At 44.8% G+C, this 17606-nt stretch overlaps 2 protein-coding genes across 2 annotated transcripts in view; one reads left to right on the top strand and one right to left on the bottom strand.

Moving 5' to 3' along the window:
• The window catches only part of LOC106810904 (homeobox protein Nkx-6.2-like), a 13227-nt gene extending 5340 nt beyond the window's left edge, over positions 1–7887 (top strand). Inside the window, exons 2-4 of the mRNA XM_014814374.1 lie at positions 362–520; positions 2965–3128; positions 6725–7887. Of these exons, the coding sequence (XP_014669860.1) occupies positions 362–520; positions 2965–3128; positions 6725–6961 (560 nt within the window). The 3' untranslated portion in view covers positions 6962–7887. The remainder of the gene's footprint in view (positions 1–361; positions 521–2964; positions 3129–6724) is intronic.
• Positions 7888–10980: 3093 nt separating this feature from the next.
• Positions 10981–17606, bottom strand: part of LOC106810903 (protein zer-1 homolog) — a 20309-nt gene continuing 13683 nt past the window's right edge. The window contains exons 12-17 of the mRNA XM_014814373.1: positions 16622–16783; positions 16292–16339; positions 15712–15807; positions 15007–15158; positions 13640–13737; positions 10981–13334 (exon numbers count right to left, since the gene is read on the bottom strand). Coding sequence (XP_014669859.1) covers positions 13162–13334; positions 13640–13737; positions 15007–15158; positions 15712–15807; positions 16292–16339; positions 16622–16783 — 729 coding nt within the window. The 3' untranslated portion in view covers positions 10981–13161. The remainder of the gene's footprint in view (positions 13335–13639; positions 13738–15006; positions 15159–15711; positions 15808–16291; positions 16340–16621; positions 16784–17606) is intronic.

Below are 17606 nucleotides of genomic sequence, written 5' to 3'. Positions count from 1 at the left end.
TGTTGAATTTTTTACATGAAAATAAGTAATAAACGCGCAAAAATGTATCGTCAATTCGTTACCTGATAAGATTGGTTTCTTAACTAGTTCAAAATCCAAAAAGCTGGGCGATTTCATATATTGATCGGGACATTAAATGCTTTGCTATGGGCTATGTATGAGTCAAAGTGTTTGTTCACATCGAAGCGAGAATAGCAACGATAGGAAGTATAATGCCAGAAATTTAACCACTAAAAAAAGTAAACAGAATCACGTAGGCCATACATTTCTGGGAAAAAGTTCGACACCTTTTTTTACTTTTACTATTTACGGTGACGTAATCGCTTTAACAGGCTCGTTAATTTTCACGTTTGACTTTCAGGTAGCAGCTACGACAAGGACGGAAAGAAGAAACACACGCGGCCGACGTTCTCCGGACATCAGATATTCGCCCTGGAGAAAACGTTCGAGCAAACAAAATATCTCGCCGGTCCGGAGCGGGCCAGACTGGCCTATTCTCTCGCCAATGTCCGAATCACAGGTCAAGGCTACGGCGAAATACCTGTAAACGCATCGTTCGCTCCCTGCCACGTAATGGGACACGTTATAAATTATTATCTCTCCTTCTACTCCTTCTTACAGCGAGTAAGGGTGAGTAATACTAAAGACGGCGTATTGTAGCTGTGGCACCTTCTATGCGTCTTTCGATGAATAAAACTGCCGTTTTGCCCTAAACCGCTACTAAAATTATTATTGTTCTCATAGGCACGTGCATATTGTGGCACCTAAAATATATACATACGAAAATCTGAATTGCGTTTTAAGTTGTCGCGAATTTTCCCAGAAAATTGTCTAAACAAAATTATTGTTTTTACGGAGCTGGGCGGAATTCGGGTGAAAACCGTATGGATTTAAGGCTGGGGGCGGTGTCAACATCGTATATTCATACACAATTGCGCCCATATCTGATTGATCTATAGCGAGTAGCTTAATCGAGTAAGCAAATCGGCCTATATATATTATATATATATATATATATATATATATATATAATGTGCTTGTTTTTAACGTTCTCTATATTGGCCAATTTTCTTTCGCATTAGCCGCGCGGAAGATGCTATAGATATAGGAGTAATTGTGTATGAAGTGCGTTATGAGCGCAGATCTGGCGCAAGCGCTGCGGCACGAATAAATCCACATCATTTTCAACCTGGATTCGTTCACTTTGATGAAATATGAGGAACTGCAAGAAGATTTACATACTTCGAAATACCAATCGGATTTTGGTAGGTACATGAAATTTTTTTTCGCGCACACGCTATCATGATTGCTCGATCTCTATGTCTCTCTCTCTCTCTCTCTTGTGCGCGTGCTCGGGCGTTCGTTCGTTCGCGCGTGCTTGCGTGAGGGAGTGAGCGTACATGTGCGTATGTGCGTGCATACGTACACGCGTGTGCGTGCGTGCGTGCGTGTTCGTGTGTGCGTGCGCATGTTCCGTCAGCGGCAGGCTAATAACCAATGCGCGGCGCGCTCGCTGCGCTGCATCTGTAAGCCAGCATTGGCTCTCGTCTGTTCTGTAACTGCATGCGTTGCTGTCCACCCTCCCTCCCGGCCGGGGCGAAGCTACGTACGTCAGCCACCAACCCATCCGGCCACCTGACAGTGATCGAAGCGAAATCCCGCGCTCTACATCCGAGCGTGCATATTAATACATAACAACATGCGGAGATTAAGAGCGAGAGATCTCGCCGTCATAATTTATGATGAGTATTCGATCCTTTTCGCCCTGCCTCATAGTTATAGTTGCTGATCAAGCATCGTTGACGTGACATTTATGATTATTACGCCGCGTTGTGCAATACGGCGACGGCAGAGATAACATCTCTATCACAGTAAATAATCAAACAATATATACTTTTACGAGAGCAGCATTGGCAAGGCGGCGGCGGCGGCGCTGTCGCTGTCGCTCTAACGTTAAGTATTCATTCATTCTTTATATCCGCCAGCACTCACGCACGCACGTACGCACGCACGCACGCACGCACGTACGCACGCACGCACGCACGCACGTGAGCGTTTGTGATCTTCCAAATAATATTAGTAATTACTCTCGTTATGTTTGTTATGGGAACTCGCGCGCGTTATTATCAGATTCTACCCGTCGTTGTCGTGCTTGCATGTCTGTTGCGCGCGGGAGAAGCAGATAATTATGACACGTATGTATGTAACACCGTGTATGTATGTATAACGCTACAATACAAGTTACACATAACGATCTGTACACAACGGTGCAATACACGGTCGTGACAAATCAACGTGCGGTTTCGTACGCGTAGGCTTAAAAAATTCTCATTCGTAGTGGAAAGAATTGAATCAACGATTCAGCAATAATTTTTTGCGGAAGTTAGAAATGCAGAAAATGTCGAAAATCAAAAGAAATATCGGCTCAGTAAAATATTTACCGAGCCGATTGCTTACTTGGCCGCCGGGTCCCGCACTAGTATTTAAAATGTATTTTGTCACTTGTCCTTACTATACATGTCAAAGACGTCGCCATGATACTCTCTAGCTATAAGTGCAACTTTAAATTGACTACGTCACGAATTTTCTATGGTGTATATTTGTAAAAAATTTGTTGCAATTTTTTACATGAACAGTAAGTACTAACGGCACTAAAGGTATCATCAAATTCTTACCTGATAAGATTGTTTTTCAACTAGTCAAAAATCCAAAAAATCTGGGCGATTTGATATATTGATCAGGACATTAAATGCTTGCTATGGGCTATGTATGAGTCAAAAGTGTTTGTTCACATCGAACGGAATAGCAAGATAGGAAGTATAATGCAAACATTTAACCATAAAAAAGTAAACAGAATCACTTAGGCCTACATTTTGTGAAAAAGTCGACACATTTTTTTTACTTTTACTATTTACGGTGACGTAATCGCTTTAACAGCTGTTGATTTTCACGTTCGACTTTCAGGTAGCAGCTACGACAAGGACGGAAAGAAGAAACACACGCGGCCGACGTTCTCCGGACATCAGATATTCGCCCTGGAGAAAACGTTCGAGCAAACAAAATATCTCGCCGGTCCGGAGCGGGCCAGACTGGCCTATTCTCTCGCAATGTCCGAATCACAGGTCAAGGTACGGCGAAATACCTGTTAAACGATCCGTTCGCTCCCTGCACGTAATGGGACACGTTATTAAATTATATCTCTCCTTCTCCTCCTTCTTACAGCGAGTAAGGTGAGTAATACTAAAGACGGCGTATTGTAGCTGTGCACCTTCTATGGCGTCTTTCGATGAATAACTGCCGTTTTGCCCTAAACCGTACTAAAATTATTATTGTTCTCATAGGCACGTGCATATTTGTGGCACCTAAATATGTACATACCGAAATCTGATTGGTTTTAAAGTTGTGCGAATTTTTCCCAGAAATTGTCTAAGCAAAATTATTGTTTTTACGGAGCTGGCGGAATTCGGGTGAAACCGTATGGATTTAAGGCCTGGGCGCGTGTCGACATTCGTATATTCATACACAATTGCGCCCATATCTGATTGATCTAGCGATTAGCTTAATCGAGTAAGCAGAATCGGCCTATATATATATATATATATATATATATACATATACCGACACATTTGTTATATGTCTTGCTTTCATATATATCTATCGCGCTATTTTACGGGTATAATGATAAAGTGTGTGTGTGAATTTCGAGGCGTCTCTATTTTACATCGTATTAAAAACACATAATAAAACACATATAAACTATTCGTTTAACATAGTTATAGCAGCACTGCAACATTCTGATAATATATTTTGATATTCTTATATTCTGATAAGATATTCGATAAGATATTCTGATAATATACTCCATGATTAGTCACGTAGGCATGTAAGAAATTGTACATGTGAAAAACATTGAATACATTCAATAAGAGAGTTGCTGTCGCCATCGTGCTCCGAGCCTGTGTTATGCTGAAGGTGCCGGAAACCGCTACCACACCAAACCTAGTGTTCGATAGCTTTGGTTATACACGCGTGTGCGAGCTCGGCGCGAGTGTGTCTTTGTGCGAAAACCGAGCGGCCGGTGCCATCTACTGTTTGATAAAGTAAAAACATGTAAAGACTAATCTTCGAATCCGCAAAGTATACACGGAAGCTATTCAATTAAAGGTTGGGCTGTTGATGTTAGTATGTTGCTGTTTGTTACTATAATATATGTATATATATATATATATATATATATATATATATAATAGCAACACATCAGCTAAATAGTTTGTGTTTTTAACCAATCGCTGACAAGTTTCATATGGTAGCAGCTTCGACAAACTGAACTCAATACCTGCATCAAAAATCAAAAGGATCATGTGTCTTATTCTCATATCATAAATTCTTGTACGTGAAACAGTGACATGACGACTGAAGGTTTATGTCGACATTAAAAACTGCTTCGCCGACGCTCACAAGCTTTGTGAAATACGTCGTGGAATTACGCGTGTAGGAAAGATCATTACATCAGGAGTGAATAAAAATAGACAAAAAATCTAAATTTGTTTTCATTCACTCTCGATTAAATCGATGTATGCGCGCACTACGCAAGATATTCCATTATAATGCTTCCAATAAAAATGCGCGCATTCATTAGACCCCAGCTAACAGGCTCGCCGCCTCATGATCATTAGTACTCGTTTAGATTTTATTTTCGCAATATCGGAGTTTATGGCGATAATTTCGCGCTCAGCGATGCTCGCGATCGGCATGAAGATAGGGGGCGTAGCGGTGTCACAATGACACCCTGGTGGACGTTACGAGCAATTCAATTATAAACGGATTACGCAATGATGGCGGAGACGATCTGATTAAGCGACGCCTAATAATGTTTCGCGCATATTCGATTAATCTCCCCCCCCCACACGCACACACACACACTCCCGCCCCACTGCACTGCCTCATCATCCCCTTCTAAAAACACTACCGTTTCATTTTCGTCGGTGTCGTCATATACGGGAGAGGAGTCGTGTTACGACTTCGTCGGGGGGAGAAGGGGAGAGGGTTGGTATTAATAATGGAGGAGATGCGTCGATCAATCTTGCGATGCGATAGCGGCGGGCGACACGATTACAGACACGAGTTCTGGCGGATTAAAACTCGTACATAGAGATAAGCCGCTAAAAAGCTGGTGCATCTAGAAGTGCCCGTCAGTTTACTATGGGCTCGTTTGTATATGAAATGAGAGCTAGAGAGAGAGAGAAAGGGGGGAAGAGAGGAAGAAGGTGGGCGAGAAGAAGAGAGAATAAAAGAGGGAGAACTAGAGAGGGAGAGTGAGAGTGAAAGGGAGAGAGAGTAATAGGGAGGGAGAGCGAGTGTGAGAGAGAGAGACTGACACACCTACCCGCTGGCGTCTGGGAGCTGTCACCCTCGCGCGCCGCGCGCGCGAAGGAGAGGAGAGGAAGAGATGAGAGAGAGAGAGGAGAGAGAGAAGAGCGCGGCCGAGAGAGGAGAGAGACGAGAGAAGAGAGAGAGAGAGAGAGAGCGAGTGAGAGAGAGAGCACGCGCGCGAGAAAGCAAGATAGAAAAGGAGATAGGGGAAATGGGGAGAGAGGGGCGAGAGAGATGGGCGAGAGAGAGAGAGAGAGAGAAGAGAAGAAAGAGAGAGAGAGAGATCGTACGCGATACAGATTGTAGTGGGTTTTTGCAAACGTGGTTCGTGAGTGTAAAACATGTAATCCGCATGGCGGGCGCGTAAACGCACGCGTAACTAAAAGTTGTGCGCGTAAACCTCTATCTAGACAGTAAATAATCCGAGATATAGTAGTAAATTTGATTGGTAGTATCAAGAGTAGATAATAACACATGTGTTATAATCTTCTCTTGGTAGTATGTATAGTTATCTATTTTTTTTGCAGTAGTTTAAGTATATTTAGCAGCGGAATAACGTTTGTCATCATGTGTGAAACAGTATTACCACTTGTTCTAACAATGTTTAACTATACACGTTATATCGGGTATATTTAAAACACAATGCCTTATGCAAGTACGATGAATAACTATTGTAAACGAAAAACGTTTATATAACCTGACGACGTATTGCCAAAGAGTGATAGACAATCATGCGTTAAGTCATTAAATAATAGTAGATATAGCAATAATAACCGAATTTTTAATTATGTGCTTGCGCGCGTATGTATATGTTTCAGTGAATATTAACTCAAACCTGTGTGCAACAAATACTTAATTTAAAATAACTACCGACTTAATAATTAACCAAGCAGACAGCCTACACGAGAGATGGGTGTGTTTGTCCATGACCATCTTTCTAGCTTTACTTCCATATTTTGTCGACATTCCGTTTTACACAAATTAGATTTATTTAGTTGTTATTTTCTCATGCCTGTTTTTATCCATGCGCGTAACATGCCCTGTACCAATTACCGCACATCTGATATACTAGGTTATTATGTATATAAATAATATTGAAGCTATTTGCTGGCAAATTATTTTATATGCTTGTCTATTTTAAAGACTTTACTACAAATTATGTAGTTAAGACGGAAACATTGTTTTTTATTTAGAATGAGCAAAATATATTACTAAATGTATAAACAATATAATACTAAAATATATATACTATAAGAGAATGAAAAAGAATAATATTGGTATAAAATTCCTAAAATAATAATATATTGCTTGTAATGTATTTAACGGTCATTTCTTTCACTTTTCTCTAAAGGTATGGTTCCAGAATCGGCGGACAAAATGGCGGAAGAAACACGCCGCAGAAATGGCGACGGCGAAAAAGAAACACGATAGCGAAGCGGCACGGCACATGGCGGACAACTCCGACGACGAAATCGAGAGCGAAAAGATGCAGAAGTTGTACGCGGAAGACGCCATGTTGTTTAATACCAACAGCACCGATAGCAACAGTAGCGGGAACAATCACAGCTGTTTGCTGCCCACCAGCTGAAGTCGCCATGTTGGCCGACCGACACCATCGCGTGATTCGCCGACTAAAAGCGGCTCGTGGGGCTTTTATTAGAAGTAGTCACTTGTCACTGCGCCGACGATACGCGACATGGCGTAACTCGGTGTGTAAATGCGTATAACGCTAGTCCGCGCTGCATTGGAAACGGACTGGCGAGCGTGTGCGACCGCGTAGCAACTTCCAAACGGCAAATTGCTATACGCGTGTTTTCGAATGTATATGTTAGCGTAATTAGCAAAAATACGTTCATATTTATCGACTGTACATATAATATATCGGACGATTTAAGCTGCATTGTTACAGTATATGAACGCCGAGTGTTCAGAAAATATAAAGATTTTAGGCAGGAGTTAAGCTACACAAGGGAACAATATATTGTTTCGAATGTACCGTAACTCGATAACAGTTTAAATTCGATAAATTGCCTCGGCCGTACCTTGCTCTTTATTATCAAACACCGATAAAATGAGCCGACCAGAGATGAGTTACGATAGCGGCCTTTTTTACTAGATTCTGCTTCTGTAGGCCTACATATATAGATAAAAACGTACGCATTACTGACAATTTCTGTAGGGTAGGCACCAACTGTAAATACCGGCAGACCGGGTTATACGCTAAATATCATAGAATAAGATGAAGCGGTGTAGTGTTATGCGATAAATGAGGAGAGATAGTAACTATCAGTCACGTCCGACTACAATCGCACAGATTGAATTTACGTCGCCCGCTCTTCTAACAGCTACCAACCAACGCTATTTTTACTCCACGAAATTCGTTTATCGATGAATTTCGGATGCGAATGATGGACCGATGGCAGTAGCTAGCGTGAGTTTCTGCAGATTAGGCGCGGAATCAAGTGTTATGATCTTGATACGTAACAACGTAGTAGGTCCATCGTTCCCCGTTTCAGTTCGTGCGTCTTGCCGCGATGGTGCTGCCATCGTGCGTGTGAATACGTGAAAATTGTCCAACCGGCGAATAAGCCGAGCGTACACGTAGACATACCACTGATATGAGCTCTTTATCACAACATTATTTTATAATGTTATTATACACAGCTCAGTGAAGCTTACAAACATTTGTTTTCCCGCGTACGAATTCTACAAGGTGCTGTGTTTCAGGCCGCGTCTTGTCACGTGAGCAGGGCTTCACCTTCGATATTACGGACCGCGGTTTTAGCGAAAATCCTTTGCTTCCGATTTACGTATCGCGCACTGCAAACATTAGACCAAAGCCGTTACTATTATTGTACTTTTAACTCCCTTATTAGCAATTTTCTCACATAAGAAACAACTTGAAATGATGACAGACGTTGACGAAAACAGCCAATCAAAACCCAGCAAAGTTAGTAGTTAAGGTCAATGCCAGTGCACCAACTATATGGTAGCAGTATTTCCGGTGATTACGTGACGTTTTTATCTTAAGTTATTACGTCATGAATTTTGTTTTTTATATAAAATGTTCAGAGATAAGATTGAGTGTGTGTGTGTGTGTGTGTGTGTGTGTGTGTGTGCATGCGCGCGCGCGCGCGCGTGTTTGTGTGTGTGTGTGTGGTGGGGAGAGGGGGAGCGAGCACGAAGGCGAGAAAGAGAGAGATAGCGAAAGGAAGAAGAGGGAGCGAGGGAGGGTGAAATAAAGAGAGACAGAGAGAGAAAGAGAGAGAGAGAGCGAGAGAGGTGGAGAATGAAAGAGGTGAACCTCAATCCGACTATGGCAAACGATATTTTGATTCAATCAGAATATCATTCGCTGAATAGCGGGTACAATCATTTGCTAATTACATACATCTACATAATTCATCACGAGATCACTCAGATTCCTGACACGATACTACTGCGGTAAATGTGCAACTTATATGCCTTCCGATTTCTTAGTAGAATAGGCTGTCCACGCATTTCCACAGTAAAAGAGTCCCGCGTGAAAAATTTACGGGTTCTCAGATTATTCCCCGACGAGACATGGCGACATTCGAGATTACTAAGAGAAAATCGTTAATTTATTTATTTGGCCAGGCCTCTACCGGACGTACAGCTAAACTTCACACGTTAGAGGATGAGCCCGACAGAGAAAGAGAGAGAGAGCGAGAGAGAGAAAGAGAGAGAGAGAGAGAGAGAAGAAGAAGAGGAATAGAGAGTGAGGGACAGAGGGGAGGAGAAAGGGAGAGAACGCGCGCCCGTTATGGATAGAGCAAACGCGCCGCGACTTTCAGATAAAAAGCCATATGGGAGGGCGTCTTCCCGATTTTCCGCCTCGTTCATTCGCCGTCATCAATAGCCGGTGAAACGATGTGAGGGCATTGTCATTCACATGAACGCCCTGCTGTCGCAATAAAGGTCGCTACTATATGGCTTTTACGTTACGCGCTTCCACGCATAGACGACGTCCGTGGATACACGCACGTACACATTAGCCGCGGTGACTCCTATAATGGTAAACGGGGGGCCGTTGTAATTTATGACGAGGATTGAGACAGGGTGTCGTTGGGGGTGCGGGGATAGAGTGAAGGTGGGCCTGTCGTGGTGAGAGAGTGAGTGGGAAGGAAGAGGTTTTCGGCAGGTTATATTTAAGCTATTTTCTTGTTTTATTCTAAAATCATATCGTCTTATGGCAATAATCATGTATCGGTAAATTGTGCGGTGTGGAATTAGTATTCGAAAAGCCTGGCGAAAACGTTTAATGGTGATTTAATGTTCTTTAACAACGTTAGTTATTGTGATTTGCTGGGTTTTTTTCCGTAGACGATGAGTAATGATGTTTAATTTAACATTTCCTCTTTATACGCGGAAGCCTAAGCCGTTCTTTAATATTTTACTTATCTTTATTTTTCTACTAGCTTTTTACTTGGGTAGCATGTCGTATAGTGCGCAGTACGAGCCGCCATTATATTTGCGTTCAAAATTATTCCGATAAACGAAAATAAAGCGATAGCTTGCCGAAAACGCATCCATTCGCGCCAGTTTTCTTTTCGATTAGAGTTAAACGCGTGAATATGTGTATATACATCACCGACGTAATTTCCATATCATCTCCCTATATATTTTGCGAAAGGCGAGTAGTAATTATTCAACCATTCGTCGGAATGAATGGCTCGGGCGAAAATAATCGTCTGCCGATAAAAAATGGCAGCAACTCGACAAACGCCGCCGGCACGTGTCCGTTCCGCGTCGTCTCTCTCACGCGTTCGCTGCGTGCGTGCGTGTGTGCGTGTGTGCGTGCGTGTGCGTGTTTAGACATTAGTATTAGACTTGGACTAGATAGTATCAGTGATCGTCGTTGTCGTTCGAGGACGCGTTTTAATTTTACGTTAAAGATGGTTAATAAAGCAGTTAGTGCCGACGTATTTCTCTTCTACGCGAATGATACGGTTCAGATATAGGTGCAATTGTGTATAAGTACTATAGCGCTGGGCCCACTAAATCCACATTATTTTACCTGGATTCGTTCACTTTGATGAATCATGAGGTATTGCAGGAAGATTTAAACAACTTCTAGATACCAATCGGATTTTGGTAGGCACCTGAAAATTGTCTTTCTCGCGCGCGCTCTCTCTCTCTCCCCTTTCTATCTCTCTATTTTTTTCTCGCGTTTTCTCTGATATTTGTGCGCTGATGATATATTGTGTGTATAACAGATTTATTATTATGTATGTGCGTGTATGCACGCGCGCCCGTACGTACGCGCGTGTGCGTGTGTGTGTGTGCACACATCCGGATATGCAGTATAGCAGAGGTAGTATACATCGGTGCTGGTTACATCTCGTAGGCTGGTGCGTAACGTGACCTTGGCTAGAGGACTACTTATCAGCCGATCTCTAAGAAAGACTCGACGTCAAGTGCAATTCAATTAGTACCCGTTCACCTGCATGCCTCACTAGAGCAAGATATTATTTGTTATACCAGTGACGGCGCGTGAGCTATCGCAGACGACAGGACGCTATGCGTCACGATGTCGTTGCGAGGTTTTGGTCGGCTAAAGAACGTGTACGATTGTATACCGGTGCCTTCATTTTAATTTCTTCTTTTTCTTAAAACGCACACATTTCTAGACAATAATTACGATGTAGGTGTGTGTTGATGCACGCTAGTGCAACGGCTGTTAATGTCCCTTTATACACCTGCGAACTATATATGAAGTAGGCACATTGTCAGCTCACAAATAGTTATTACTATCATATCTCCAAAATGTCACAGCTTTTGCACAGCACTCAACTTCGATATACATTCGACAAATGACACTTTAGACGTACGACGTCATAGCCATACTAGATGCTTCTGCCAGCTTTACGGGAATCATACCGGACACTGCTGCCATCTGTCGTAAAAATATGTTGCCATTAAGTCGACAGTATGGGATAATCAGCTAGGCGCTACCAGAGAACATGGAAGTAATGTTGGAAAATCTCTGTTACCCCCATTAACAGATGGGGGAGTAAATGAAGAGAACCAATAAAGGATGTGCTGATGAGATGTCACTATAGAGTTTCCACCTGTTGTCAACTCACAGCTAGGCTAGGTGATTTCACTAGCAGGCATTGTAACGTTAGCAGTGCCTCTTTGCTTCTGTACAGCTAACGGTAGCTTTGGCATTCAGCAAAAAGAGTTAAATAAGATGTCGACAACAGACAGCTCATCAGATTTCAATGTTCAATAAATACAAGTGTCTTAAACAACACGTTTTCTCAGTCCATTATATTAAATGATCGCTTCCGAGTACAACGTACAGAAATGCGATTTGGGATTGTAATTTTTGCTTTAAATAATTAATATAGTATACATGTAACGCATAAATAATAATGACATAAAACTATTCGATGACAACCGTGTATACACATGATTCGAAATTAACTACTGCATGCACTCGCAAATTACACTAACTAGTCAGCCGACGATTATAATAACAGTCACAAGGTAATATTTTTCACAAAGAAATTACTTAGCTATTTATATTTCGCACAGCTGCGACATTGACCTCCATTTACCTTACCCCCTCTCTCCGTCTCCCACGCTCCGTTTCAGGTTTGCCGTCGAATCTCGCATGGCGATAACAATTGCTTTCACGAAAACAATCAAAAATTGCCACAAAATTAACGTTTTAAACAATGTTAAAAGCTTTTAAAATTCATGTCCATCAGAACTACGGTCACTCGTTGCCCCTAATAGATTTCCCACCGCTGCAACTATGTACTAGGACTGTGTGAAGCAAGCCACTGTCAAGATGCAACGTCGTATGAGATCTGACTGCAATTATCAACGTTCCTACTACAAATGTTCAACAGAACAAGGTAAGAGGTGCTACACCGAAACAGTGTAACAGCCTGAAGAGGTGAACAAGCTACGGCATGCCTCCACGCACATGCCTCAATCCTCCGTCATGCCATACCGAAACAAAATCGTGAGCAGAAATAAGATAAGGAAGTTTCACGGAAGTTACTAGATTCCGTTTAGATAAACCATTTTACTTGTCTCCGAGCAAGTAGTTCCGCATGCAAAGTCATCCAATTACCAACACACGTGCATGCGTGTTTAACGGTAAACAATGTCAATGACGCGCACTCTCACGAGATACATTAAACAGCCGTCTATAAGTGGATATGGATACAGTTTTTGCTAGAGCAGCAAACACCAGACGGTGTTCAAGCGACATGCAACATGACATGATGATGCCGCGTGGTTGCACTGTAACGAATTTCCCAGTCTGTTCCGTAAACGCCCGATCCCCTAATCACACAAAATAAGAGCTATGCATCTGTCACTGCCGGGTGACCAAGCATACTTATGAAAGCCCAATCATTTCCACGTATGCCTATAGAATTAGTAACCGAAATCACTGTGGTGCTGGTGTAAGGGGCTGACGAATACACGCACGCACGCACGCACGCATGCATGCACGCACGCACGCACGCACGCATGCATGCACGCAGAGACAATCTTCCGGGACATCATGCTGCGGCCAGGTCGGCTGTACACACAGTGGGACCAGCTTCAACTTATATTTGCGCTTCATCGTCATCGTCACCCCCCCCCCCCCCCCCATCACGATTCTATCCACCCGCTACAATCGAGCTTCGCGCTTCACACTTCCGCGGTGGCCCTGTGTGTCCAGGAATCATCACCGCGGCTACCGCACGTGCAGGGAACGCCACTGTGACAATCGTGCCTGCAGGGGGCGCCACCCCAGCTGCGTCACAACGCGTCGGCGTCGGCGGCGTGCGTCTGCTCGTCTACGAAGCTGTGGTAGTTGTCGAGCACCATGTCGGCGAGCTGCCTGATGCGCGCGTACGGCCGCGGGTCGTCGACGATCTCGCGAAGCATCGCCAGCCCTCCCTCCTCCTTCAGCAGCTCACAGTAGCGGGAAGCTGCGCACGCGAAGAAGATGCGGATGAGCATCACATCTCTCGATAGCACGAGTGGTGTGAGGAAACAGGATGCTCAGTGTCAGAAAGATCGATGGAAAAAGATTATACGTATACCCACTCCAAACCCTAATGATGAACTCATTACAGGTTGGTCAATCGTTTAAACTCACAAAGCTGTCACCACAACACTCCAGACATATTCGTGGGGCCTCTATCATATTGTAAATTCATTTCTATTCCACTACCCCAGAGCAAATGTCAAACTATAGAGGTAGGAAGACAGTGAGAATATAGGTTTGACTTACAATAGACTTTGGTGAGATTTGCCAGTGCCCATACTGCCCAGTGCTGCACTTGTGGCGTATCATAGTGTACCAGTAGCCTTAATATCGGCTTAAAAGACCTGAAATTACATTCCATATATAACAAACACATCACAAACGCGTACAGTATAATACAATGTCGCTCATCCGAGTGGATCAGCGATTAGTATAAGCAGTAAACTAACGAGTCACAATAACTAATTACAAATGTCACGTGACATCCGCATTAAGTGATCCTTCGATGCCTAAGGCAGATTAATAAAGTTATCTCACACCTATAGTTTTACCTCTTATCATGATCTTGCCAATCGCAATACTTCTCCAGCTTCTCAACATCCTCCTCTTCCTCCACCTCTTCTCCTCCACTCCTCCTTCTACTCCTCTTCCTCACTCCTATTGTTTTGCCTCCCCCTCCTTCTCCTTCTCCCCCCAATCCTCCTGTTCCTCTCCTCATTCCTCCTACTCCTCCTCTTCCTCTCCTCTTTCTCCCTCTCCCTCCCCACACCCCTGCTAACCCTCTCTCTCGCACACCTGTGGTTAATATTGGGATGTTTCGTGAGGCTCCATTCATCTTTCTCCCCCTCTTCTCCTCCTACTCCTCCTCCTCTCCACCTACTCCAGAGATGCCAACATATATTTGAAGCAATCTGTACTTTCTGGCCATCAAATTAGTAGTTCGAGGGGGGAGGGGGAATTATTAATTTTACACACACACACACACGTTCTAAATTGTAGTACATACGCTGCCACGCACATGAAACATTGTATTATGGCTAGCGCAAATAGTGGAGTGTATGCCTGTACGAGCGAGGAGGATCGATTGTTTATACGCGAAGTCTCTTGCAACTGGGGTCCAGGGCCCGCGTAAGGGCCGTGGAAGCTCAGGGGGTTTGAGAAAGCGTCGTACCATGAATTCTACTGCGCCGTGGAACCGGCTGCCGCTAGCGGCAGAGGCCTAGGCATCGCATCGCAGCAACGCCGAGCGAGAGCGGCAAGGCGCAGGACCGACCTGGACAATCGATTCCCAGGGCAACTTTTTCTTTTGGGGTCGCCCCCGATATCATGTTTTCGGGGGCTCTTTTTGGCATTTCAGGGGCAAAATCGCCTGCCGCCCCGTGTATTTTTTCCCCTGCGTATTATAGACTGACGGACCAAAAATAATTTTTTTTTTCCCGATCACAGTTAAATTCGTAGTTTGATACAAACTGGTCATAGTGGTGCAAAAGAATAGAAATTCCTATAAAATACGGATAAATCGTAGTGGTTGGCATCTCTGCTACTCCTCCTCCTCCTCCTCTCCTCTTTCTCCCTCTCCCTCCCCACACCCCTGCCACCCCTCACAAACACACCTGTAGTTGATGTTGCGGTGTTTCGTGAGGCTCCAGCGCTCGATCGTGTCGGCCATGCGCGCGAGCACCTCGTGACGAGGTGGCGCCGCGATCGTCCACGCGTCGCGGCCGTCCGACGCGATGTGGGCGAGGATGCCCGCCGCATTGTATACCTGTATGCCTCACCTACATGTCTTACCTGTATGCCTCACCTGTATGTCTTACCTCGTATGCCTTACCCCCGCCATGAGCTCATCGCTCACCGTATCGTACAACACCCGCGCGCCGCAGTCGCCAGCGCGTTCAATTATTCGCACCTATTTGCTAGATGTTGCACTAGCCTCGGCGTTTGCTCTGGCCAAATTGTGAGCCGCGTTGTACAAACACGCGCGGTCCGTTGCCGCGCGCGGTTAGGCGCTATATTAAAAGCATCAGGTGTGTGCGTTCGTACGTGCATGACGCCTCGCTCGCTCGCGCAGCAGCAGCAACAGCTGGACCCTGTCTGCACGCGGTGCGGGGGCCACACCTTGATGGATAAGCTAGCGGCGGTCGGTGAGCGATAGAGGGAGGCTTCATCGTGAAACCCGCCCGTGAATAGTAATGCGGTGGTAGCACAGACGAACCCGGAAACCCACGATTAATATAGGACGGGTTATGGAGTCGTGCCTATAAATATTAACCAGTTATCAATGTAAGGATCTAACTTCTAAGAATTAGTGCTGCAGCCTGACCTGTGACGTTCCACATGGTGCTCCACGCGATCTCCATCACGTCGTCACACGTGTTGTTGTGCAGCCGTCCCTCCACCAGCTTCAACATGATCTGCAATATGCCGAGCAACAAGCCGCCATGACACACCGTCGCCATGACAAGCCGTCGCCACGACGGATACATCGTCGCTACAGCATGCGAATGAGAACGTGGACAACAAAACCATTGATGGAGACATCGAGCGTGTCGCTATTACATCTCTGCAGTATCGCATCATGTAAACGCATCTGGGAATGCAACGAAGACGAAATCGACAACATAACGCAATACCGAGCGAGCAAAGACAGCAGGCGACAAAAGAGACCAAATCGCGAGGCATGCTACTTATCTCTCTCTCTCTCTCTCGGGGAGCCTACGATATATATATATAAATATATCGACTACCACCTTCACACACCGCTCGTCAACCAATCGACCAGTGTTCAGCGTGTACCCGCTACGCGTGTGGGGACAAGAAAAACAAATCGCGCGGCAGACTATCTTTCTATCTATCTATCTCTCTATCTCGCCGGCGGGTGGGAGCGCGCACACGCACCTCGATGCCGCCCTTAACGCCAATGAGGTTGCACTGGCGGTTGTCGACCTGGCAGGCGAGACTGTTGAGCAGGTAGATGCTGATGCAGATCTCTCTCTCTCTCTCTCTCACTCACACTCTTTCTCTCTCAATCTCACACACTCTTTCTCTCTCACTCACGCACCCCATCTCTCTCTCTCTCTCTCACTCACATATTCTATCTCTCTAGCGCGCAATTCATTTCTCTCATCGACCACCATATTTTTATCACCCGTCAGCCAATCGACCTGTGTCCGGCATGTATGGGCTGCGCGCGCATGAGGGCGCCGGCGGGTGGGAGCGCGCACGCACCTCGATGCCGCCCTTAACGCCGATGAGGTTGCGCTGGCGGTTGTCGACCTGGCAGGCGAGACTGTTGAGCAGGTAGATGCTGATGCGCTGGATGAAGTCCTCATCGTCGTCGCGCTGCACCGTGCGCAGCAGGATCTCCACCAGCTTCTCGTATGCAAACAGCTGCAAGATGGTAGAGGAGGGGGAGAGGTGACAGGGTGAGTACACACAGTGCTGTTGCCTACGTTTACCTGCTGTACTGTTAAGGAGATAGAGAGAGAGAGAGATAGAAAGAGAGAAAGAGGAAGAGGGAAAGAAGGGTCTCTACCAGCTTCTCGTACGCAAACAGCTGTAAGATGAGAAAGGTGGGAGAGGTGAGGGGGTGAGTAAACACGGTGCTGTTACCTACGCATACCTGCTGTACTGGCAAGAGAGAGAGAGAGAGCAATAAAGATAGAGATAGATAAATAGATATAGAGAGTTATTTATACATACATACATACATACATATATATATATATATAGAAAGAGAGAGTGCGAGAGTGCGAGAGTGTGAGAGGGAGAGAGAGAGAGAGAGGAAGAGGGAAAGAAGGATCTCTACCAGCTTCTCGTACGCAAACAGCTGTAAGATGAGAAAGGTGGGAGAGGTGAGGGGGTGAGTAAACATGGTGCTGTTACCTACGCATACCTGCTGTACTGGCAAGAGAGAGAGAGAGCAATAAAGATAGAGATAGATAGATAGATATAGAGAGTTATTTATACATACATACATACATATATATATAGAAAGAGAGAGTGCGAGAGTGCGAGAGTGTGAGAGGGAGAGAGAGAGAGAGGAAGAGAGAAAGAAGGATCTCTACCTGCTTCTCGTATGCAAACAGCTGTAAGATGAGACTCAGAGAGAGGTGAAAGGTGAGGGGGTGAGTAAACACAGTGCTGTTATCTACGTTTACCTGCTGTACTGGCAAGAAAAGAGAGAGAGAGAGAGAGAGAGAGAGAGAGAGAG

The sequence above is a fragment of the Priapulus caudatus genome, unplaced genomic scaffold, assembly GCF_000485595.1.
Source record: "Priapulus caudatus unplaced genomic scaffold, Priapulus_caudatus-5.0.1 Scaffold485, whole genome shotgun sequence".
Classification (NCBI taxonomy): Eukaryota; Metazoa; Priapulida; class Priapulimorpha; order Priapulimorphida; family Priapulidae; genus Priapulus; species Priapulus caudatus.
Note: the sequence above shows the minus strand (reverse complement) of the source record. Positions and strands in the feature narration are given on the sequence as shown.